This window comes from Orcinus orca, chromosome 3, assembly GCF_937001465.1.
Source record: "Orcinus orca chromosome 3, mOrcOrc1.1, whole genome shotgun sequence".
Lineage (NCBI taxonomy): Eukaryota > Metazoa > Chordata > Mammalia > Artiodactyla > Delphinidae > Orcinus > Orcinus orca.
Genome location: NC_064561.1, coordinates 154,803,652 through 154,828,083, shown reverse-complemented (window position 1 = coordinate 154,828,083; position 24,432 = coordinate 154,803,652). Strand labels below are relative to the sequence as shown.

General features: G+C 37.8%; 1 protein-coding gene across 4 annotated transcripts in view; it reads right to left on the bottom strand.

Moving 5' to 3' along the window:
* The window catches only part of CPLANE1 (ciliogenesis and planar polarity effector complex subunit 1), a 128,585-nt gene that overhangs the window by 57,760 nt on the left and 46,393 nt on the right, over positions 1-24,432 (bottom strand). For 2 of the 4 annotated variants that reach the window (XM_033421253.2, XM_049708755.1), the window contains exons 27-40: positions 21,867-22,015; positions 21,089-21,255; positions 20,484-20,572; positions 19,434-19,513; positions 18,050-18,127; positions 16,457-16,649; positions 12,538-12,831; positions 11,592-12,362; positions 9,959-10,125; positions 8,721-8,853; positions 7,806-7,860; positions 4,236-4,340; positions 822-931; positions 280-475 (exon numbers count right to left, since the gene is read on the bottom strand). In XM_033421253.2, coding sequence (XP_033277144.1) covers positions 280-475; positions 822-931; positions 4,236-4,340; positions 7,806-7,860; positions 8,721-8,853; positions 9,959-10,125; positions 11,592-12,362; positions 12,538-12,831; positions 16,457-16,649; positions 18,050-18,127; positions 19,434-19,513; positions 20,484-20,572; positions 21,089-21,255; positions 21,867-22,015 — 2,587 coding nt within the window. Of the gene's footprint in view, positions 1-279; positions 476-821; positions 932-2,671; positions 2,744-4,235; positions 4,341-7,805; positions 7,861-8,720; positions 8,854-9,958; positions 10,126-11,591; positions 12,363-12,537; positions 12,832-16,456; positions 16,650-18,049; positions 18,128-19,433; positions 19,514-20,483; positions 20,573-21,088; positions 21,256-21,866; positions 22,016-24,432 lie in introns of all 4 variants that reach the window. The other 2 variants (XM_033421246.2, XM_033421252.2) reach the window with 2 other exon arrangements.

Sequence of the window (24,432 nt, the reverse complement as noted above, 5' to 3'; positions counted from 1 at the left end):
AACAAGAGAGACCACTGCAGTGAGAAGCCCACACACTGCAACGAACAGTCGTTCCCGCTCGCCACAACTAGAGGAGGCCCGTACGTAGCAACAAAGATCCAACACAGCCAAAAATAAATAAATAAATCAATAAATACGTTTATTAAAAAAATAAATAAAATAAAATTACAGTGGATTTGGAGGAGGAGAGCTAAGAGACATAAGTAGGGGTAACAATGCTATATTAAAGAATTTTTCAAAATGTTTTAAATTTACTTTAAAAGTAGAAAAAATTATTACCTTGACTCTTAAAATTGTGCAGGGGAAGAGCATTAGTAACTGAAGCTGCCATGTAATGTAATTCTGCAGAAGATGGGACTTCTAGACGATCGCTTTGCTGTTTGATACTATTATCATCTGAAGGCTCTTCTCTAACAGGTAATTTGTGTAGATCATCAGCTTCAATGTCAATCACATTTATGTAAGTGTGCCCAATCTGAACCAAAACACACAAAATCAAAGAGGGTTACATTCTTTTTACTTATAGTACGACCACTCTACCCTACCCCTGCCCCAAAAAGGTTTAATTCTCAAGGCAAGAAGAGCTTATATAAGCCTAACTTAGGGCAAACTTCAGGAAGTATGTGTGATGGTTTTGGTTTATAGTATTTGGGGGCACAATATTTAAATTTTAAACTAATTTTTGACCTTTCCAACAAATCTATGTAGATGAGATTTTTGGCCTCATTTCACCTATACAACTGAATAATGCGGATGACCATAATAAAATTTAGCACAAAGGTATTATTAAAACTTCTTATTAAAACTTCCAAATTTAGTACCGTTTCACTTGCTGAAGGTGACAGAGGTTTCTCTGATATTTCAGTGGAAAGTTTGAGATTCAGATATACATCTGGTGCCAAAAGTTGAGGAACATTGAAAGATTCACGTTCTAAAAATAAGAAAAATCAGGATAGTAAAAAAATCTGTAAATAGCTCTATGTCATTAACTTGGTAAGAAAAAGTTAGCAACAAACAACATTAAAGACATTTGTTGGACGGACTTCCCTGGTGGCACAGTGGTTAAGAATCCACCTGCCAATGCAGGGAACATGGGTTCAATCCCTGGTCCAGGAAGATCCCACATGCTGCAGAGCAACTAAGCCCGTGCGCCACAATTACTGAGCCTGTGCTCTAGAGTCCGCGAGCCACAACTACTGAGCATGCGTACCACAACTACTGAAGCCCGCGCACCCTAGAGCCCGCGTGCCGCAACTACTGAGCCCACACACTGCAGCTACTGACGCCCGTGTGCTCTAGGGCCTGTGCTCTGCAACAAGAGAAGCCACTGCAGTGAGAAGGCTGCACACCACAACAAAAAGTAGCCCCTGCTCGCTGCAACTAGAGAAAGCCTGCGCACAGCAACGAAGACCCAATGCAACCAAAAAAAAAAAAGGATATTTGTTGAAAATCTAAGTAGACGTTTCATAGGTATAAATAAATTAAAGCAAACTGTATTCTATTCTAAGGGCAAATTACTCTAGAATAATTCAGAATTGATGCATATTGACTATTGCTTTTCTCATATGAATGGCTCACAAGAATAATGAAATATCTAAGTCATACCAAGAACATGCTATAATTTTATTTTTCAATTTCAGATATATTAAGTCAGTTTTGCTTGTTTAAAATTTCAATAAAACCAGGTTTTAGGAAATTAATCATAACTAATTTATTTTTTTACTTTCCACACTGTTTCTTGTTGCTTGTTCGCTTGTTTAACCAGCTTTATTGAGATGTAATTCACTCCTTTAAAAATGTACAATTCAGTAGTTCTTAGTATATATAAAGACCATAGCTAAATTTTACCACTTAAAATGTTTAATATCTTAATTTTACAAAAGTCGTTAGCTTCTTATTCAAAACAATATAGAAGCCTGTCACAATAAGTCAGCAGTCTAACTCTGTGCCTTTGTCCTACAACTCTAATCTTATTTCCTAGCATTGTATTTTTTTTCCCTAGCATTGCATTTTTAATAGAACATTACTTTCAAATTTCACAAGCAAAATATAACTAGTTGCAATACTGAGTACTGGAAACTTGGCACCAAGGCTTGAATTTAAACCACATGACAACCAAAAAACTAGAAAAAAAGGGCTTCCCTGGTGGCACAGTAGTTAAGAATCCACCTGCCAATGCAGGGGACACAGACAGGTTCGAGCCCTGGTCCAGGAAGATCCCCCTATGCCGTGGAGCAACTAAGCCCATACGCCACAACTGCTGAGCCTGCGCTCTAGAGCCCACAAGCCACAACTACTGAGCCCACGTGCTACAACAACTGAAGCCCGCGTGCCAAGAGCCCATGCTCTGCAACAAGAGAAGCCACCGCAATGAGAACCCGATGCACTGCAATGAAGAGTAGCCCCTGCTTGCCGCAACTAGAGAAAGCCCGTGTGCAGCTACGAAGACCCAATGCAGCCAAAAATAAATGAATAAAATAAATAAACTTTTTAAAAAACTAGAAAAAAAGAAAGTGAAAATACTTAAATTCTCATTCTATCTCTATTAAATCAATTGATTGGTTTAACTGCTTTTTTTTATGGGGGTCGGTAACTCCTGTTTCAGCCGTCATGCAGACATAACCTTTAACTAGTCATGGTGTTCTCAGAAAAAAAAAGAAAGAAATCACACCTGATGAGGAAGAAATGATTTGCTGATATTTATGACATTCAGAAACAACTTCTTGAGAAGCAGCATCTTTATCTTGTAGTCAATTAGGAGATTTGGGACAAAAAGAGAAAACAGAAAAAGGATTTCAAAAGCACAGAAAAAATTAAATATACAAGTGCAGATTTTTATATATTGTGTATAAAACGTGGTAGAAAAGTAGACAGCTTAAGAAATTAATTTTTAATTAATATGATAATTTTAGATTTTATTACTATTTATATCCTGGGCCTGATCACCTGAATGAATAACAAACTTCTAGCAAATAGGCTGCTGACTTTAGAAGACTACAGAGCAGTCAAGTACCTCCTAGGCTTTCTCAAAGATACATTTAAGAATGTTTCTCAAATGCGCACTCATCATTTGCATCAAAAAAAATCTTATTAAAAAAAAACTTGTACATGCTCAACCTCATTCAGAAAGAAATAAAAATTAAAATAACAGTTAGAGGCCTTTTTCTTTAATCTACTGGATTGGTAAAGGGTAAAAGAGTTAGCTAAATCATAGTGATGAACAACGACAACAAAAAAGGCTCTATGCAAGAAGTTACTCACTGAAGCATCATTCATAGGAGAAAAATACTGGAAACCACCTAATACATTCATTCATTACATTAATGAAGAAGTCTGTCAGGCAAAATTCCAAATAATAGCTCCTCCAACATTTATTTTCTCTATTTTTGGACATAGTTACATATATTCTTCCCACACTAAACCCAATCTAGTCCTTCTCTTCCTAACTCAACTTCAGTAGCCACGGCTTCAGGCCTCTCAATCTTAGGCATAAAATTCTAGTGAAGTCAATTATGGCACAGAGAACCCAAATTCAAAATATTATTTCTACCAGGACTTCCCTGGCGGTCCAGTGGTTAAGACTCCGCTCTTCCAATGCAGTGGGTGCGGTTCAATCCTTGGTCATGGGACTAAGATCCTACATGCTGCATGGCGCAGCCAAAAAATAAAAAATTTTAGAATATATATTATTTCTACTGATTTAGGATGTAGTCCATGGCATTTTTAAACAAATACCTATTATGTTTTAATGAAGTTACCATAAATTCAATTTAAAATTTAATTTTGGTTTAAAATGTGTAAAGTATATACCAGGGCTAGGGACAAGAAGCTGGGATGAGTAACTAATATCACATAATTTTATTCATTTATTTTTTACTTAAATATTTATTTATTTGGCTGTGCTGGGTCTTAGTTGCGGCATGCCGAATCTTCATTGCCATGTGCGGGACTTTTAGTGACAGCATGCAGGATCTTTAGTTGAGGAATGAGGGATCTTTAGTTGTGGCATGCAGGATCTCTCAGTTGAGGCATTCGGGATTTAGTTCCATGACCAGGGATTGAACACAGGCCCCCTGCATTGGTAGCGTGGAGTCTTAACCACTGGACCACCAGGGAAGTCCCTATCACATAATTTTAAATTCCCTTTAAATCACTGTTTTGAAAAAAAAGTTGAGATATATTAAATATTGCAAAATGTAATGAATTTTAAAAATTAAAGTGAAATAGCATTTTACCTGGGTCTGTATTTGTACTTGCATCCTGACATCCTTTAACTTTCTTTTTTACAGAGGCCATGAAATGCAATCCAGCTGATGTATTAACATTATCCTGGAGTTTTTCTTAAATATAACAACAAAACATTGGAAGCAATCATTGAGAAGCCAATATATTACCAGGAGCCCAGAAGCAGAGTACCTAACTCAAGGGAGGTGAGGAATTCAGTGTCAAGATGTTACTAAAATGGACTTTCTGAGTGAAGTGGTATCTAAGTTGACCCTCACAGGCAGCTCAGTAGAATTAAAACCAAAATTGTGAAGGACTCTGTATGCCCAGGCTAGAAACCTATTCTTCTGACTGATGAAGATCCAGTAGGAGTTGTTGAGCAGGGAAATGATATGGTCAGACTGATGTTCTAGAGAAACCACCCCAGCCAGTGTGTGGAAAATAAATTTGAGTGGATAAAATTAAAGTAAGGCAATCACATAGATGAGGTTGCTGCAGCAGTTCAAATAAGCACCTAGTAATGGTGAGGAATAGAGGAGAGAGGATAAATTTAAGAATTACAACGACAGTAAAATAGGCAAGAACTGGCTACTGATTGGTTGAGAGGGGGAAGGGGAAAGCAGAACTCAGAATAATGTGTGTTTTGATGTTAAGTTGGTAGTGACACAAATGGAGATAGAGAACACAGAAGAACAAACCAGTTGGTAGGGAAGGGATAATGAATTCAGACTGCACATGCTGTACCTGAGGTAATTTCCACCCTGGAGGAAACATTCAGCAGGAAGTAGAATCAAAGTCCAAAGACTATTATGGGAGTTTAGGTTTTGATGTGGATATTCCTGGGAGAGTACCCAGGGAGTCTAAGTAGAATAAAAGAGTATCAATGATGGCACTTGGTAGTATAATAAAAAATATTTATATTTGGTCTTTGTCCTTGGTTCCAGGAACAAAACTCTTTACACCCTTGGATTTTCCTGAGTGGTAGGAGTATGTTTTGTTATTCATGATGAGCCCCTTTTGATCATATCTGAGTTTAGGCTAATGACCCCTGGCAGGCCCCTAGATAGTTTCAGGATGGGTGCTGGTCACCAGAGGAACCAACTATCAGCCCCACCTTACTCCCACCTCCATGGAAGGGAGAGCAGCTGGAGTTCAATCACCAATGGCCAATGATGTAATGAATCATGCCTATGTAATGAAATTTCAGTAAAAACCCTGAGACAACGAGGCTAAGGGGGCTTCTAGGTTGATGATTAAGTGGATGTGCTGGGGATTGGTGCACCCAGAAAGGGTGTGGGAGCTCTGTGTCCTCAAACCCCATACCTTGCCCTATGCATCTCTCCCATTTGGCTGTTCCTGAGTTGTATCCTTTATAATGAAACTGTAACCACAAATAAAGTGCTTTTGTGAGTTCTAGAGTTGTTCTAGAGAATTAGTAAACCTGGTGGTAGGGGGCGGGGGTGTCATGGGAATCCCTGAATTTATATTTGACCAGACAAAAATGCAGGTGTTGGGGGACCCCATTTGCAGCTGGTGTCTAAAGGAAATAGGGAGTTTTTTGCGACTGATTCCTTAACCTCTGGGGTCTGTGCTAACTATAGGTTATTAGTGTTAGAATGGAATTGAATTGTAGGACACCCAGTAGATGTCACAGAATTGGAGAATTGTTGTTGTTTGGAATGACACAATATACATTCACTGGAGTACTACGCAGTCATTTTAAATGACATTGTAGAAGAATATCTAGTAAAATGGGAAGATATATACCTTAATACTAGTATGTAAAAACAAGTAAGTTATAAACAAGTAGAGGAGGTATTCTTTTTATATATAAATATATATATATACACACACACATATATAATTTATAGATATATAGAGAGTAGGGATATTCAGAAAATAAACTCTAGAAGAATATTAACACTGGTTATCTCTAGACAGAAGGATTATTGGAGATTTTAATATTGGTCTTATTTTCTACTTGCATTTTCTAAATCTTCTCCAGTGAATATGCACCATCTTTGTGAAGAGAAAGAATGTTATCAAGAATGAAAAAGAAAATGGTTTTAAGACAAGTGTGTGGAAAAGAAGAACACCAGACAGATTAAGAAGCTGAGAAACAGAAGCTAAGCAGGTCAGTGAGGAGACAACTGCTCAGCACGCAGAGGCCTGATGCTGGGTCGTGGCACCAAAAAAGGGAGGGAGCACCAGGCCAAGGATTATGTGAAGGAATGGGGTAACAGATGTGAGGGATAAATCAGGGGTGACTTCCAAGGTAAAAATCTTGTCCAATCAAATGAGTGGTGATATCACTAATAGGAAAATGCCAGTTTAAAATGTGGACATTGGGCTTCCCTGGTGGCGCAGTGGTTGAGAGTCCGCCTGCCGATGCAGGGAACACGGGTTCATGCCCCGGTCCGGGAGGATCCCACATGCCGTGGAGCGGCTGGGCCTGTGAGCCATGGCCACTGAGCCTGCGTGTCCAGAGCCTGTGCTCTGCAATGGGAGAGGCCACAACAGTGAGAGGCCTGAGTACCACCAAAAAAAAAAAAAAAAAATGTGGACATGTTTTTTTTGTTTTTGTTTTGGCCACGCCATGCAGCTTGTGGGATCTCAGTTTCCCAACTAGGAACTGAACCCGGGGCCCAGAATCCTAATCACTAGGCCACCAAAGAACTCCCGTGAACATGTTGAATTTAAGGGGAAAGTAGAAAAGAAAGAGAGGGAAGATGTATATTTGAATGTCACCAAAAAAATTTAAGAGCTGAAGTCATGAGAGTGAATGGTTGCAGAGGTACAAGAGTGTTTGTGTGTATATGTGTGAAAAATACTGAAGAGAAAGCCTGGAGAACATGTACATTCAGTAGCAAGAAATGAATTGACTAATTCAAGAAAGAAAAGAATTTACTATCTGTAAACAAGTTCTTTTTTCTGAACTGATTCCTTTACTTTAATGTATATGTATTTTCTATGATTAATTTGACTCCAGGCGTGTTCTCCAATAATTTCCTTTTAGGCCTTATATATCAATATCTTACTTGAGATTCTAATTAATTGCATTGCTCTACTATAGGGGTTGGTAAACTCTGTAAAGGGCCAGATGATAAATATTTTAGGCTTTGTGAACCATATGGTCCCTTTTGCAACAAATGGAACCTACTGCAATGTGAAAGCTGTCATAGACAATGTGTAAATAAATGGGCATGCCTGTGTTTCAATAAAACTTGATTCACAAAAGCAGGTGTAATCCAGATCTGGTCTGTGGGCCATACTTTGTCAACCACTGCTCTAATGGATAACACATCAAAACAAACACATACACATACATACATACATAAACACCATCCTGTCAAAGATAACATGAAAGCAATTTGGTCTCATTTTTATCTACATATTTTTAATTTTTATATTTTTTTCATATATCATAACTAACATTTTAACAGTGCTTACAACATACAACACTTACATAAACATTTCTGCTTTTCCCAGTATCCCTGGGAAGTGGGTGGGTATCTACATATTTTTAGAAAGCTGATTTTAACTCTGAATGGAGATGTGACATTAATCATGCATATACATACCAAAAGGAATGTCAAAGTCTTCCAAAGGCTGGGAACCATGATGTTCTTGTTGCTCCTAAATGAATCCCCAAATGATCAAGTTATGATTAACTCAAAGACAGTCATTATTTTGAAAAAAATATTCAATAGCTATGAGAAATGTTGATTTTTTAGGTATAATTTAAAATCCTTTAATTCTAGAAATATTTATTCTATCAAATTATTTACTCTATCAAAGTAACTCCACAAAGATACTTACGAAATTCACAAGTCAAACAATAAAAAAGAGGATTACCAATTTAATGCAGTTACTAAATTACAATATGCAATTCTCTCCTGTAAGACTAGCTTTAACTCACAAATAATATCAAAACTGTTCATGGACTCAACATTTTACTAAGTGCCTCTAGACATGTTCTTGAGGACTTACTGAAAAAAGGGTGCTAAGATTCAAGTAAACAAAACTATTTCTGTTTATTTAAACTCTTGTTGCAAATACAGGTAAATAGTCACCAAATTTAGAAGGAGTGTTCGCAAAGATCTGATATAAAATATAGGTTGCATAACAAACCTATGTTTGGGAAATCCTAGAGGCACCTAAAAGGGTTAGGTGAAACTATCATAGGAGAAACCCAAATAACATGATATGCATTAAGATGTCATAGAAAAAAGGAAGAGTGATTTCAAATATAAGTCACACAAGCAGATGCTCTAAACTACAGTTTTTGATTTACCAACAAGTTGCTTTTCACATTCACAACTGTTTGTCTACTGTTGCACAGAGGGATGCAGCAGAGATTTATGTGCTTAATGATGTTAAGGTTCTCCTAGTCACAATCAGAAGCTTCCAGCAATCAGACGACTAGATAAACCACAGACATTCTAAACTCTGTGTACATGCAGACCAGGGAAGAATGTATTATAGTTTTTCTATACCTTGGGCTTCATAACTATTTCTGAATCATTATCATTAATGATGAAATCCTCTGGTTGGAAAGTCACACTTGGTTTTCTCCTTAGTTTCTCTGATCTTTTTTCTTGCAGCTCTTTTTCAGCTCGTCGTCTTTGTCTATTAAAAACAATAGTGCAAAATATATTTTTACTATTTTAGTAACATCAGTTTTTCATTTGTATCATGCTATGCAGTGGGACAGTTATCAAAATTTTGTCAATAAATTATTTTCAGTGCCATTTAATTAAATTAGCAAGATATTCTGCTAGAATACAAGCAAATATAAGCAGAAGTCAGGGACCCATGAAAGTCATTTCTAGTTCCTCTATTACTGAACTGACTTTTCTGTGTTAGTCACTAGAGTCCCAGGTTAGAGTTACACCTTTTAGGTAATTTTCAAATTCTCTTTTCTGCAGATTCTAAGCTGGCCCCAGAAACCTTACTGGATACCTCTATTCACCTATCTGAAGAAGTTAGGCAAACTCAGTCACCTCAGCAAGGAGGAAATCCCAGCAAGGAGGAAGGAGAGCCCAAAAAGTTAAGGGGAAAACTTACTTTGAAGAGGGTTTACCTGGAAAAGATGGAAGGAAAGACCATTTCTGGAAAGAGAGCACTGGTAGTAGATTTTAGGGTCTGATAAATGTGAAATTTTTAAAGTACTTTCTAAACTAAGTAATAATCTACCAGTTAATACATGTTTTGAACATCCATTATGAGTAAAACATTATAAATGCTCTTCATTAGAAGTCACAGCCTTGCTTTTTACATGCGCATTTCTTAGTGCCCTGAAACAATTCACATCACTGCTTCCTGTAAGAGTCTGGAGAATATGGTAAGAAGAATAACAATAAACGTTACTTCAGTGTATTGGACAGTATATGGAAGATTTCATGATATCAAATATTTGTGCTGCAAAAGATGACTGCTCATCCTGTTAGAGAAAAATGTAAAAAGAAACCTCTAGCCTATGAATGCCAGGAAAGAATTCCTTAATAAAATGTAAAAAATAATAGTATTTGTTTCTCACATTATAGGAATTTTTCTCATCACAAGATGTGTTCAAATGCATGACACTTGACAAGGAAACTGAATACGCAATTGTGTCAGGCTGGGAGGCTGAACCAGATAACTTTCATCTTATAACTATATTATTGTCACTAATAATAAACTTGCAGGTACATTTGCAGGTATATGCTCAAATAAAATTTCACTTAAAACTTGCCTTTTTTTACTGTCCTTTCCTTGTCTCATTTCAGATGATTCTATTTTGACTTGTAGAAGTTGGAGGTGTCCAGGATCGCCTTGTTCAAATAAATTATGCGTTAATTTTTGTTGCATTTGTTTAAATGCAATAAGGTTTTCAAGTGGAATAAGTTGTGGGTTTTGGTACTATAAGAAAAAAACAAAGCACAGTAATTTACAATTACAAACCTCAATTAGGCAATATGTTAATAAAAAACTGAGAAAAACATTGGTTTAAATTAAACTAAGACGTGCAAGAAATAGAACATATCAAAGAAAACAAACTGATTTGGACTGGTAAGACGAGTACGCAGATCTTAAAGTACAAATGATTTTAGAAATCATTTCCTGAAAATTTCAACTGGGCATTTTATTTCAGAAATTATGTTAAAAGTCCTCATCTTCTTAATTTCTTTTTCATATTAAAAATCTTCCTTCTTAAAATTATAAATGAAGTTATATAACGTCTAGCTTTGATTTAAAATTCTTTGGAATAGGGAGGATGCACACGGGTGGAGATTATGGATGGAACAGATTAGCAATATGTTGATAACCACTGATGCTGGGTGATGGTAACTTGGGGGTTCATTATACTATTCTAATTAAAAATATTTCTTTAGAACCTTCCCAAAATGTCTACTTTTCCACTCCTTTAATCCTTTCTTTTTTGTTCATAATACGTTCAGAAGAAAGGAAGGCACGGTAAGTACTTTTTCTAAGGAATGAACATTTCTTTTCCCAGCACCATTTTCAAATCTTAAAAGTGTACCAGAGAATGAATTACTCAAATACTCAACTATACTGATTTACAAAACTAGAACCTAAACAATCTTAATTTCATAAATCAAAGGTTACAACTTTAAAGATGATTTGGTGGGTTTATAAAGATTTAATCTTTGTGTTTAAAGTATTTTAAAAAGATATAATTTTTTAATATGTAAAACTACTTACAGATCTGGGTCTAAATTTAACAATTTTAACCTGTAGTAGATTTGAAGGGAATCATATCACAATTGCTAGGAACCCCAAACAATGCTCTCTCTCTAGACAGACAGATACACACACACACACACACACACACACACACACACACACACACACAAGAACACTGGTCATTTTATTTTACTTCTTATTTCTTCTCTGAGCAGAATCTCAGAAACATCTTTTTGAAAGAGTCTAGAAACCTCTGGTACTGATACATGAAAAAGACCTAAAACCTTTAAGGTACTCCATTATTATTTTAAACCAAATTTTGTATGTTATTTTCAATAACAGAAGCATTATTTCTTTAAAAAGAAGTGTGTGGGCTTCCCTGGTGGCACAGTGGTTGAGAGTCCGCCTGCCGATGCAGGGGACACGGGTTCGTGCCCCGGTCCGGGAAGATCCCACATGCCACGGAGCGGCTGGGCCCGTGAGCCATGGCCGCTGGGCCTGCGCATCTGGAGCCTGTGCTCCGCAACGGGAGAGGCCACAACAGTGAGAGGCCCGCGTACCGCAAAAAAAAAAAAAAAAAAAAAAAAAAAAGAAGTGTATAAGACCTTTTCACTGAGTGTATATTTATGGTATGAAAAAGGCAGGACTGTGCTTTTGTATCACTCTGCAAAAATCATTACCATATTTTCTTGGGATAGACATGAATGAAGTAGTGATAGTCTTGGGTATTTGCTTTCTTCTGCTAGAGTTCTAATAGGTATTGATGGAACTGTAACTGATGCTCTTGAGGCAGAGGAAAATACAGAAGGAGGTTTAAGTTGCAGGTGCAATAATGGAAGTCCAAAAGAATTCTGAGGAGATATCTCAAAGGGCCCTGGCTTAACATCAAACAGTTTTTCTGGTTTTATAAATGTTGCAGAGTCCTGCTGAGGTGTCAAGTTTTCTTGTCCAACATACTGATCCAAGTTCACATGCTTAGGAATTTCTGTAATTATTGTTTCTGCCCATTTCTTCTGCTCAACTGCTTTTTTTATGGCTTCAGTATTATACTGGCTCAAATTCAAATGGGACATTGAAGTAGTGTCCATTGCTCTCTTTGGCAAAGGAGGCTGGAAGAAATCAGATAATCCCCAAGCCACTCTTGGCTGTGGCGGAGGACTGAAGGGAACTTGAGGAACTCTTTCTGCATGGAAGGAAAGGGGCTTAAATTCAGGCTTGGGCTGAAATTGAAGCAAAGGAAAACCATCACCAGGTCTGAAAGTTTTTGCAGTGGGGATAAGTTCAGGTGTCTTCAGAATAGCAGAAGACGTGGACAAAAGGTGGAGGTGAGTATTTCCAGCAGGGGCTGGAGACAATGAAGTGGTTGGTAAGCTCTGAGATGCTGGAGTTAGTCCTCTATTCTGGGTTTGGCCTTCTAATTGACAAAAAGGAACACTCCTATGTGGAACATTCTGGAAGAGAAAAAAATATTATGTAAGATTAAAATACATTACGAACTCCTACTTTTTAAATGATGTTCAATATGTTTTGGAGGAGGTGGAATATAATTACTAAATAAGTTACTTACTCAAATAACCAACAACTGAACTACTAGGACAACTTTAATGGTATTTTAAAATGCATTACCTGTAAATTTCCATTACTATTTTCATCAGATTGCACAATTCCTTTATGGCAGTGTGGGCTGTTCTTGCCAGGCTCTCTGGTGTACTCTCCCATGGGTTGTGGTTTAACGAAAAATCTCTTCTTCAGATTTCTACTGGTGTCTTCAACATCATTACTCCCTCTTGTGGGGTTTGATCCTTGGCTTCCCACCAAATGCACAGACTGAGACTGCTGTAGAAGTTGATGTATATCTGGGAGGTTAGCAAAGGATGATCCTACTATTTGCATTAGGCTCATGAAGTTGATCTGTTGCAGCTAGGATAAAATAAAAATTAAAGAAACATCTTAAAATATAATGAAAAGAACCTAAAGAAGCAATAATAATTATCTGAGTATTCCAGAATAGTCATACTTCTGTCTTAGTAACTGCTGGACCCATAAATGCTGAATAGGAAGCAGAGCTGGGAGAGATTTTTAAAAAAAAAGGAAAAGAAGAATAGCTTCCTGTTTTCAAGGAGCTGTCAACTAGGAATATGAACTCCTAGTGAAACTTGGGACTATCTGTAAAGCAGTTTACATAAACATCCCTGGGACCATAAAGGAGTGGTCTGATGGAGTGGGTGAGGATAATTAAAGAATTCCTAAAATGGGTGTGTTGTGGCAGGGTTTTTTCAGGAAAGAAAAAAGCAGAGATTAGCAACAGGTGAAGAGAGAGGAATTCCTGTGGAAGGGCTGACCGAGTGAAAGGCAAAGGTATGCACTGTGGCTGACAAACCTTGAATAACAAAATCACTTGAGGAGCATTTAAAAAGTCCCAATGGCCAGGTCACACCCTATACCAATAAAATCAGAGTATCCGGGGGATGTGAGCCAGGATTAGTATTTTTTAAGATGACTAGGTGATTTCAATGTACAGAAAAGCTTGGGAACCACTAGCATGTACACTGGCTTAGATGGAGCAGGAAATTTATAGCTAATGAGAAGAGAAGTTAGTACAGTGGTCCAAACTGTAGCATGCATCAGAGCCACCTGTAGGACTTCTAAAAGCACTCTTTGTTGAGCCCCATCCCCAGAGTTTGATTCCAGTAGGTCTGGGATGGCAGCCTGAGAATTTGTGTTCCTAATATCTAAGTGATGCTGATGCTACTGGTTCAGGGCCCACACTTTGAGAACCACTGGACTTGTGAGAGTATGGTGGGAAAAGAGGGAAGATAAAAGCTGTCCATGGGGGTCTTTCAAGCCCAACAGAGGAATTTGCACTTCTTAAAACAAGCCAATAAGGAAACACTGCGGGTTTTAAAAAAAAATGTAGGTCCCTTCAATTACAAAAGAAATATATGCTTATTACAGAAAAAAAAAGGATAAAAAAGAAAATAAAAATGATTCATAATCTTATTCCCAAAGATAACTAGTATTGACATTTTTTAGTGTATATCCTTTCATTCTTCGTATTTTTATTTTTTTATTATTTATTTATTTATTTTTGGCTGCTTTGGGTCTCCGTTGCTGTGGGCTTTCTCTAGTTGCAGTGAGTGGGGGCTACTCCTCATTGCGCTGCGCATGCTTCTCACTGTGGTGTCTTCTCTTGTTGTGGAGCATGGGCTCTAGGCACATGGGCTTCAGTAGTTGTGGCACGTGGGCTCAGCAGTTGTGGCTCACGGGCTCTAGAGCGCAGGCTCAGTAGTTGTGGCGCATGGGCTTAGTTGCTCTGCAGCATGCGGGATCTTCCCAGATCAGGGCTCAAACCCATGTCCCCTGCATTGGCAGGCAGATTCCTAACCACTGCACCACCAGGGAAGTTCCATTCTTTGTATTTTTAAAACATGACTGATATCATATAGTATACAAATTTGTGCCTGAAATTTACTGAAGATTTTAAAGCCGGAAAGTAAGAGTATTAAAACAATATCTGGGGAAAAATGTCTCAGAAATGCATATATGAGACAATGGAAGTATGAAGTTCTAAGAACCTAAGGTTGGCTACCGCTATAGAAATAGCAAGTAACTGTACTGACATACAATGTGGGCAAAAGAGTCAAGAGGGCATAGTAAAACACTGGATATGCATAGTGAAAGAAGGTAAAGATGACCCTCTAAGACAGTGATTCTTAATCTTCTCCAGAATTATCCGGAGAATTTGTTAAATATACAGGGCAGTGACCAGCAAAGTCCCTAGGTAATCCAAAAAACAAGTTTGACAAATGCTTCTAAAACTTTAAGCAGGTAAAATAGGTCATGCTAGTAAACAGAAAAGGGAAAGAAGAGACTCAGAAGAATAAGAATAAAATCAGTTTCAAAAAGTTCCATGGCACAGTGGGACATGCTGAAAAAGTATTCCCATCAGGACCCATAGTTCAAAGATTTTTTTTTTTAGTATAAACATCCCAGCAACAGCACATGGGGAGCTGTCACGGAGGGCATAGGTCTCTATTGGAGGAGGGGTGTGGGCAGGGCAAGAGGAGGGGTATGGGAATGCTAGGAGGATGGGAACAGTCCTGGCTGCCCCACAGTGGGATGTGTGAGGGTCTCTGGCCAGGCCACAGTCCACATGGGAAGACACCAATCAGTCACGAAGTCATGGGAACGCCACACAAGCCTGGCTGTGGGCCCAGGCACCACACAGGCGCATTCACTGTTAAACTATACAGGATGAGGCTGTACATGAGTTAATTACAAAAGAGTCGTATTTATAAAAATCTGTACACATATTTGAAAAACTCACAAAATTAGTGCCCAGAATTATCCATATAAAAATGGTATACTGGGGCTTCCCTGGTGGCGCAGTGGTTGAGAGTCCGCCTGCCGATGCAGGGGACACGGGTTCGTGCCCCAGTCCGGGAAGATCCCACATGCCGCGGAGCGGCTGGGCCCATGAGCCATGGCCGCTGAGCCTGCGCGTCCAGAGCCTGTGCTCCGCAATGGGAGAGGCCACAACAGTGAGAGGCCCGTGTAATGCAAAAAAAAAAAAAAAAAAAAAAAAAAAAAAAATGGTATACTGCATCACATAAAAGGATATGAGGGCTTCCAGGGTGGCGCAGTGGTTAAGAATCTGCCTGCCAGTGCAGGGGACATGGGTTCACACCCTGGTCCATGAAGATGCCACATGCCGCAGAGCAACTAAGCCCGTGAGCCTCAACCACTGAGCCTGCGCTCTAGAGCCCACAAGCCACAACCACTGAGCCCGCGTGCCACAGCTACTGAAGCCCGTGTGCCTAGAGCCCATGCTCCGCAACAAGAGAAGCCACTGCAATGAGAAGCCCACGCACTACAACGAAGAGTAGCCCCTGCTCGCCACAACGAGAGAAAACCCACGCACAGCAACTAAGACCCAACGCAGCGCAAAATAAAATAAATAAATAAAAAAGAAAATTGTACAATTAAAAACAAAAAGGATATGAAAGTGAATGTAGAACACATGAAGAGAAGAGAAGATCTGAGGGAAATTAATGTTTAAGGAATAAAACAGAAAAGGGAAATATTTAAAAATTGTTGGTAGACAGAGGAAAGGATAACCAGGTGAGAAAAAGATGATGGAAGGCAAAGTGAACAATACTTTAAAATGCAGCGGACAATTTCAAACCAAGCCAACATTTGGTTTGGGGATGATAAATGTGATGTGACAGGCTGTGTTAGAAAATAAACTTTGCGCACCTTTGAGCAGGGGCCGCTGGTCTGGTTTGATTATCCCCCACCTCACTTTTGTGAGCAGCTCTGCATCCCCAAGAGCTCAGTAAAAAAAAGTCGCCATGGGAAGTAGGGAACTCAGCCTAGACTCTAGTCCCTAGAGTTAGGACTTCTGAATAACAAAGCAAGAGTGCCCAAAGCAGAGAAGCCCTGCAATTTAATTTTAACTTGTCCGTCTCTGGTAGTTTGTTCATATTTTAAAACCTTACATATATATCATGTGTAGACTTACTTGTTTATATGAAGATGTGCTTACCTGAACTAATTTAAACATTTCATCTTGGAGCATTTCCCTAACAGAATCGGAATAATGTGATAACTGAGCCCTGGGTTCGTTTCTCTGGGTTGGCTGAGCTGTTGGCCCAGGTGTTTGTGAAGCAACAGTGACTCTATTTGATACCAAAGGTGGAGCTGAGGAAGATTTCTCTTTACATGCAGAGATCCGTGCACTATGTGGAAGCATATAAATAAAAAACACATTAATCAAGAAAGAAACAAATTAGATGTCTATGAGCTGAGTATTTTGATCCTACTTTTTAATTCTACTTTAAAAGCTTTCTGGAGGTTTTCAGGAAATTTAAACTCTAAAGCCGATCTCACTCTATCCCTCAGCCCCCAGACACATTTGTCATCAGCACAGTTATTCATCCAAATGCTGTAATTAAGGGACATGTAATGTCTAGTCAGCCATGGTCCCCTCCCTATGGTGTTACAACCCATAACACCAATAACAGGACAGTTCTCACGTTCATTTTACTTGCCTGGTCCCTACAGGCATCTGAGTTTGAGACCTGTGCAATCATTCCGATTAGGTGTACAGAGTACGTAATTTGGCTTAGGAATATACTTCTTGGACTAAATTTAATGATCCAGAATGGATTTAAGAAAACTGTGGAAAGTATGGGTTAAAAAAATGTTTAATTCTAACATGGATAGAGCAAACTCCTGTCGTTCTTCATTAAATGTGAAATAACAGTATTGTGAACATTTCATTTCCAAACAGAGAGTTGATATTAATAATTAAACCCTAACAAAAATGCTTATTTAGAAATAAAAGTTAAAAATCAAAGTAAGTTTTGTTTTAGAAAATGATTGTTTGGGGATGATTCCTTAAAACATAGAAGGGACTCAATGTTGTACAAGCAAATCAATTTTATAACCTAAATTAGGGAACAGGCACTATCATGTCGAAATAAACTGATCATTGTCTCTATAAAGAAAATAACACATTAAACTGTGTTTATATTTATTTGGATTTACATTCACTCCCTTTTAGCAATAACATTTGCCTTTTATCAAGCATCTCACAACCTTAATAACAAAACTATATTTGGGAAATCCATAAAAAACAGGCGTTACAACTGACTTGCCTATTTTAAGACAACTTTATTGGCCTTTGCTTTCAACAAGTAACAAGGAGATAAATTCTAATACTGGAGAATTTTTTTAAAGCAAATTTGTGCTATATCATTCTCCTATTTCAACACGATTTGTAAACACTAAACACTGTTCAACTTCTGTAAAATAAATACAGAAGACAACTGGATGACTCTTTTCTATGAGAGAATTAGAAGCATTTCATATGCTATTCGAGATCTGCTAGAGGCTGAAAATGAGCAAGAACTACATCTTTCAATAATATATCCACTACTTCTTTTTTCCAGAAAAGACTTGTTCTAAAATAGTTCCTGCATGTCTTTAAAACACAACTGTTAGAGGAAAATCTTTTACTCTCTTAGTTTTTGGTCAAGATGTTAGTAATTATTTCAAAATGGTACAGCAGGCATCATTTCATTCTCTTATCTATTTGTAATTATATCAATATGGTACAGTATGCAAAAATTCTCACCTAGAAACTTCTGAACTTGTATCTACACCAAATGAATGAGGAGTGATGTGTTCTGGATCCATAAAGCCTTCGATCATACTATAATTAGAGATTAATAATCAATTAGGAAGCAAGATATTCTTCGCATTACCTAAGGTCCAGGTGATCTAATGCTCCACAATCTAAGAGTCTAAACGTCCTCTAATCTTCTGTAATGCTTAGCTCATAATTACAATCTATTTACATCTGTCTCTATAGCAATAGTAACAGATTCAAACAAAAGCAAAGAATATGTCTGGATGGCTTTAATATACGACTTGAACACTATTAAATGCTTGGCAACAGAAATAATATAATCTAAAATGAGCAGAAACGAAGTTAGCTGGGACCTCAAATTTTACCTAGGAAGAAGCAGACACTTTGCTCAGGAACACTACAGAGACCATTATCACATCTGAAACTGTAATGACTAGCTTTTTATTAATAGAAATATCTATATTACTTGTAAAGGCACAGGACATTAAACATATTTTTTTTGTTAATTATCCACAGAAGACCCCAACAAAAAAGAAGAGAAAGAAAATCTAATTATGTTGCCTCTCTTATCTGAGGTAATTCTAAAATTCTAAAACATCAAAAATTCTAAAAATTAAGAAATCATGCCCAAACTGCAACAAATGAAAACTGCCTGCAGCTATCCTTGAAGCAATAATAAGCTAGCGGGCTTCCCTGGTGGCACAGTGGTTGGGAGTCCGCCTGCCAATGCAGGGGACACGGGTTCGTGCCCCGGTCCGGGAAGATCCCACATGCCGCGGAGCGGCTGGGCCCGTGAGCCATGGCCGCTGAGCCTGCGCGTCCGGAGCCTGTGCTCCGCAACGGGAGAGGCCACAACAGTGAGAGGCCCGCGTACCACACACACACACACACACACAACACACACACACACACAAAATAATAAGCTAGCAAGCAGAGTATGTGTCCATCAAAGCCCTATGGACAGTGTGCAGTAATCATACCATAACACTGAAAGATTATACATATATGACTCATAATGATTCTTTACTTGACCCATGAAAAGTGGAATTAGTATGGAAAGGGAGTACCCTAATTAGCAGCTGAATAACTCTGGTATATTCATAGCTATATTTTACTTTAAGGTTGATAGTGACAGGAGAACAAAAAGCATTTTAGACATCATTATTTATTTCACTCTACCAAGATTTAGAAGTATAGAATTTACTAAAAATCATCACTACCATTACTATTAAATTGAGGTTACAATTTCACTAGGAACACAGTATCACCATAAAATATATATTGTCAATGATGAGGAAAACAAAAAACCCTCTTCATCAAGTGAATCCCAGATGAGCTCTGAAAGCTTTCCATACTTTTTCCCCCTTACCCTTTCTGTTCAGTTGATTTTTCCTCCACACATGTCTCTAACAGTTCTTCCCTTGGACACTGAACCTCTCCTGTGGAATGCTGTTAAAATTAATAGTACCCAAAAAGAAAATAGGTGAAACAAACAGGTATTACTGTCTTAGGTATCTTGAGTTTCACGTTAGCCATTTGCCTGGAATAAAAACAGTCTAAAAGCAAGTGCGAAACCAAACATTAAAATGTACTCCCAGTCCTGCTCTGACTAGACCTTTATGCTGTGATGCCTTTGGCCCATCACCCTGAGCCACTGAGCATATTAAACTACAAAGACAAATAATGTCACTAGAAATCATTTACAATATATTTACAATGTATTTGTAAATTAAATTACACACACATCACTACATAAGTAAATACAACTGACCTTTGAACAACACTGGTCTGAACTAAGGGGGTGCACTTATATGCAGATTTTTTCAGTAAATACACTACACCATCTGGGGTTGGTTGAATCCGCGCCAGGTCCTGGAACCAATCCTCCATGAATACTAAGGGATGAATGGATGAGGATTTTTGACTGCATGGGGGTCAAAGCCCCTAACTGCCATGTTGTTCAAGGGCCAACTGTACGCTGTGAAAACAACTAGAATATCAGAAGAAAAAAAAAACATCCTTCTTAAAGGAATTGTTTCAATAATTAGAGATGTCTGTGTTCTACCTGGAAATCCAGAGTATAGGGTTTTGAGAAAAGAAGTAATACATAAAAGTGTATGTATGTGTAAAAACTGCACATTACTGCTGAATTATACATTCTGAATGTGGAACACTTGCATCACTCTTGATTACATTAATTTATTACAGCAGTTTATGAAATTAACATTTCATTGCCTGAAATTATTAGACATCTAACTAATTATAGAATTTCAGTGAAAGAAAAATGCTACATGGCTACCCTCTACAATCCACAGTACACTCTTAAGAGAGAATAGCCTTGGTTGGATATATTGAAAAAAACACTATACTGTTACCATAGCATAATTTAAGTAACTTTATCCACTACTTATAGACTTACTTCTTCTAAATGCTGTGGTAAAGTCTGCATCTGCATGTAAGACGCAATACTGGGACTTTTAACAATTCCAACAGATTCTTTGGCATCCTCTACACGGAAACAAGAAGGAACAGAAAACTGACCTTTTGAAAAATAATCAATTTTCTTTTTAGAATGTTCAGAAATATTATAGGAAACAATATAATGGCAGAAACATTTTCTATCCTCCTTACAAAAATATCTTTAAACACCTAGAGACAACCCCTCTTCATCAAGTGAATCACAGGTGAGCCTTGAGAGGCCTCATATCAGTGTGTATAACTCCATATAAAGCTCTGAGAGTTTCTGTTTTAAAGAAGACTGCCAAGAAAAGGTTCATAAAATTGGTTCACAGCAATGAGGAGACCCATAATAATTACACAGCAAGGCAAAAGGCCTCAAAATTGTATATTCAGGTTATAAGTTAATATGCTTAACGTTTCATAAATATTAAATACTCTTTAAATACTTGGCTTTAGGCTATTATAAACATGCTAATTTAGATGTAAGACTAAGTTATCTCAGATAATCATTCACCAATATCAAATTAGTAAGGTCAAACAAAAAGATTAGCTAAATGAACTGACCTTCATAGTCTGATGGGTATATATCCATTTCCTCCTGTGCAAATGTTTCTACTTCTAAAAGATCCTCCTCAATATCTACAAACACTTTTTCAGTATCATCAGTGACAGAAATAATTTCATCATTGGTTCCTTTTATTTCGGGATTTTTTACTTCAGTTGGCATTCTACTGACAAAAATTAAGCAGCTAAAATTATAACTCATTCTTGGGAACAAAGAGCTTGCTTTCAATTGATTCAGTTTATTGAAAAAGAACAAACTAAGCTTTCGTATTTATAAAGTTTGTTTTTTAACCATGTATGGCAAATACCAGAAGCTTAACAAAAGGTTGTTCAATAAGTAATTGAATGTCCCATTTTTATTTACTCAAAGGATTAGAATAATTTCGACTTTTCTAAATTTGCCGTTCTCACAAAGGAATCTTCCTGCTACCAAGGCTTCAGCTTTAGTATTCAAAGATACATTACTTGTAGTATTACTTAATATGGAAAAATGGATGAGATGATTAGTTCAACTTCCTCTGACACAGGAAATCAATGAACATAATAAAGGGATCTCTTGGGATGAATTAGCTCCTCTCTTACAAGATATAAGCTAGACCAACACGTAAAGAAACAAAATTTGTAATGAATTGTTAAAGTACTTCAGAAAGCACTTGCTTACTGCTTCTCTAGTTCAAAGAAATGCTCATTTCTTTAACCTTCAAGGGTTCAATTCTCCTTTAAGCCCAAACACCATCAAACAAGGTATTTGAAAAGGAAGGTATAATCAGCAACTTACTTCAAGATACTTTGACAAGATTCATTCTGATCATTTCCTTCCTCACTCCCACCTTGAGTGGATACTGCAACAGAACAACCAGCATCTGTTTTATAATCACTCTCTATATTGGGTCCATTCTGAGGCTCAGGGTAATTATTCTCTAGCACCTAAAACAAACCATTTATAGTACTTAATATTCATTACTGAATCCCTTACTTTTCATTATATTTTTAGATTATTAATACTTTCTACAGAACTTCTCCTGATTAAGTCTCTTATTCATTTACCAAGTATTTACTGCATTTCTAATACTCAATATTTGATGCTGAAGCAATGACTGTCTTTATTCCACCTAGAAAAAATAAGCTTGACTACCTAAAGAGTATTCAAAAGAAATCAGCCTTACAAACTTGCAAGGTATATCACCAGTGTTTTCAGGCCACAGAACAATAGCAATAAAAATGTAAAGTTGCTTTCATTTCACTCTCTTTACAGTTATAAAGACATTTAGTAATTATTTCAAAATGACATAGTGGGCAAAAATATATGCAGCTAAAAATACAAGGGATGTACCTCTTTTGTTTTACTTAGAAATTTAGGTATGCATCACCTAGAAACACTTAAAAATTTCCATGACAACAAATATCACAGTATCTTCTAAACTACCTTACAATAACAGAAACTGATCTAAAAAAAAGGAAAAAAAAAACACAAAAAGAAAACATAAAACAACAAAATTTCTTCAACCCAGAATAAACTAGTTTAAAATGAAGGCAATTCAAAATAGAACAAACGAAGAATTAAAAAGTGTGGAGGGGTGTTGACCAAGATGGCAACACAGGAGGCTCCTGAATTCTCCTCCTCTCACAGACACACTGAATGTACAACTACACACAGAAAATTACCACTGAAAGAAATCCAGAAACTCACTGAGTGACTCCTACACATCAGGGGAATAAGAAAACACATGTTGAAACAGGCAGTTAAGGCTGAAACACAATCTGACCCTAAACCCCAACCCTGGAACAGCGCCCTACAAGCAGGAGGGAACTTCTAACTTCCAGCTTCTAAAAAGCAAAGGGTTTCGACCCTACATTTAGTGCCCAGACTTTTAAGACTCCTACTTGAGAATCAGGCCCCCAAAACACCTAGCTCTGAGAGCCAAAGAATCTTGTATCCATGAAACCACAAAACTATAGCAAACAAAGATGCAGTTATTAACAAGTGTGTGAGCACTCCACTGCAGCTATCCCCACAGGGCTTAGCACAGAGGGGCAGGCAAAAACAGCCATCTCCCAGTCTTCCCCTGGAATAAGTCCATCTGCATACTTTGTAAGCTGCTGCCTGGGGATCCCGTGCCTGGCTCCAGCCCTCCCCAGACACCAGGGAAGCCAAAGGACACCTCCTCTATCTTCTCTATCTAGCCTGCTCCAAGTCATCAGTACCTCCCTAGAAGGAGCCTGTACACGCATATGTTGCCCCAGTTTTTGCAGCTGCTGACTGAGGGGGAGGTCCCTGGACCACCTGCCTCTGGTAGCCAGTACGGCTTGTATTCACAAGTCCTACAGGACTGTAGCAAACAAAGAAGCAGTTCTTAATGGGTGCAGGAATACCCACAATGGCTATACACATGGGCCCAGACCACAGGGAGCAGGCAAAAATACCCATCTCCCGGTTACTCCCCAAGAAGGGCTTAACTACATACTTTGCCACATGCTGTCTGAGGGTCTGGCTTCCAATCAGCCTGCATCTGGTGCTAAATGTGATCTACCCCTTTGGGACACTGACAGGTCTTCGCATAACCTCAATTACTAGGAATCACGAAGAACAAAGGAGGCTTAGATAATCACAAAGGTTTCAGAGACAACCAAAAGCTCAAGCCAAGCTAACTGATGAGGTTCATCTCCTACATAAGACCACTCTGTTCAGACTGGACAATGTGGCTATTTTACCTAATGCTCAGAAACCAACAAAGAGACTCAAAGAAAATAAAGAAACAGAGGAATATGTTCCAAACAAATGAATAAGATAAATCTCCAGAAACAGATCTTAATGAAAGAGATAAGTGATTTACCTGATAGAGATCTAAAATAACAATCACTGAGATGAGGCCAACAATGCATGAACAAAGTGACACTTTCAAGGAAGAGACAGAAAATACAAAAAAAGTACAAAACGTAAATTAGAACTGAAGAACACAATAGCTGAACTGAAAAAGTCACTGAAGGGATTCAGTAACAGACTAAATCAAGCAGAAAAAAGGACCAGAGAACTCAAAAATAGGACAGTGGAATCAAAGAAGCAAGAAGGAAGAAGAATAAAAGAGTGCAGATAACTTAAGGGACCAATATATGCATTACAGAGGTTCCAGAAAGAGAGAAAGGGGCAAAAAGCTTATTCAAAGAAATAATGGCTGAAAACTACTGAAACCTGGGTAAGTAAACAGACATCCGATCCAGAAAGCCCAGAAAGTTCAAAATAACATAAATTCAAAGAAACCTACACCAAGAGACAAGAGTTAAAAACAAGGAGAGAATCTTAAAAGCAGCAAAAGAAAAACAATTTGTTACATATAGAGGAACCC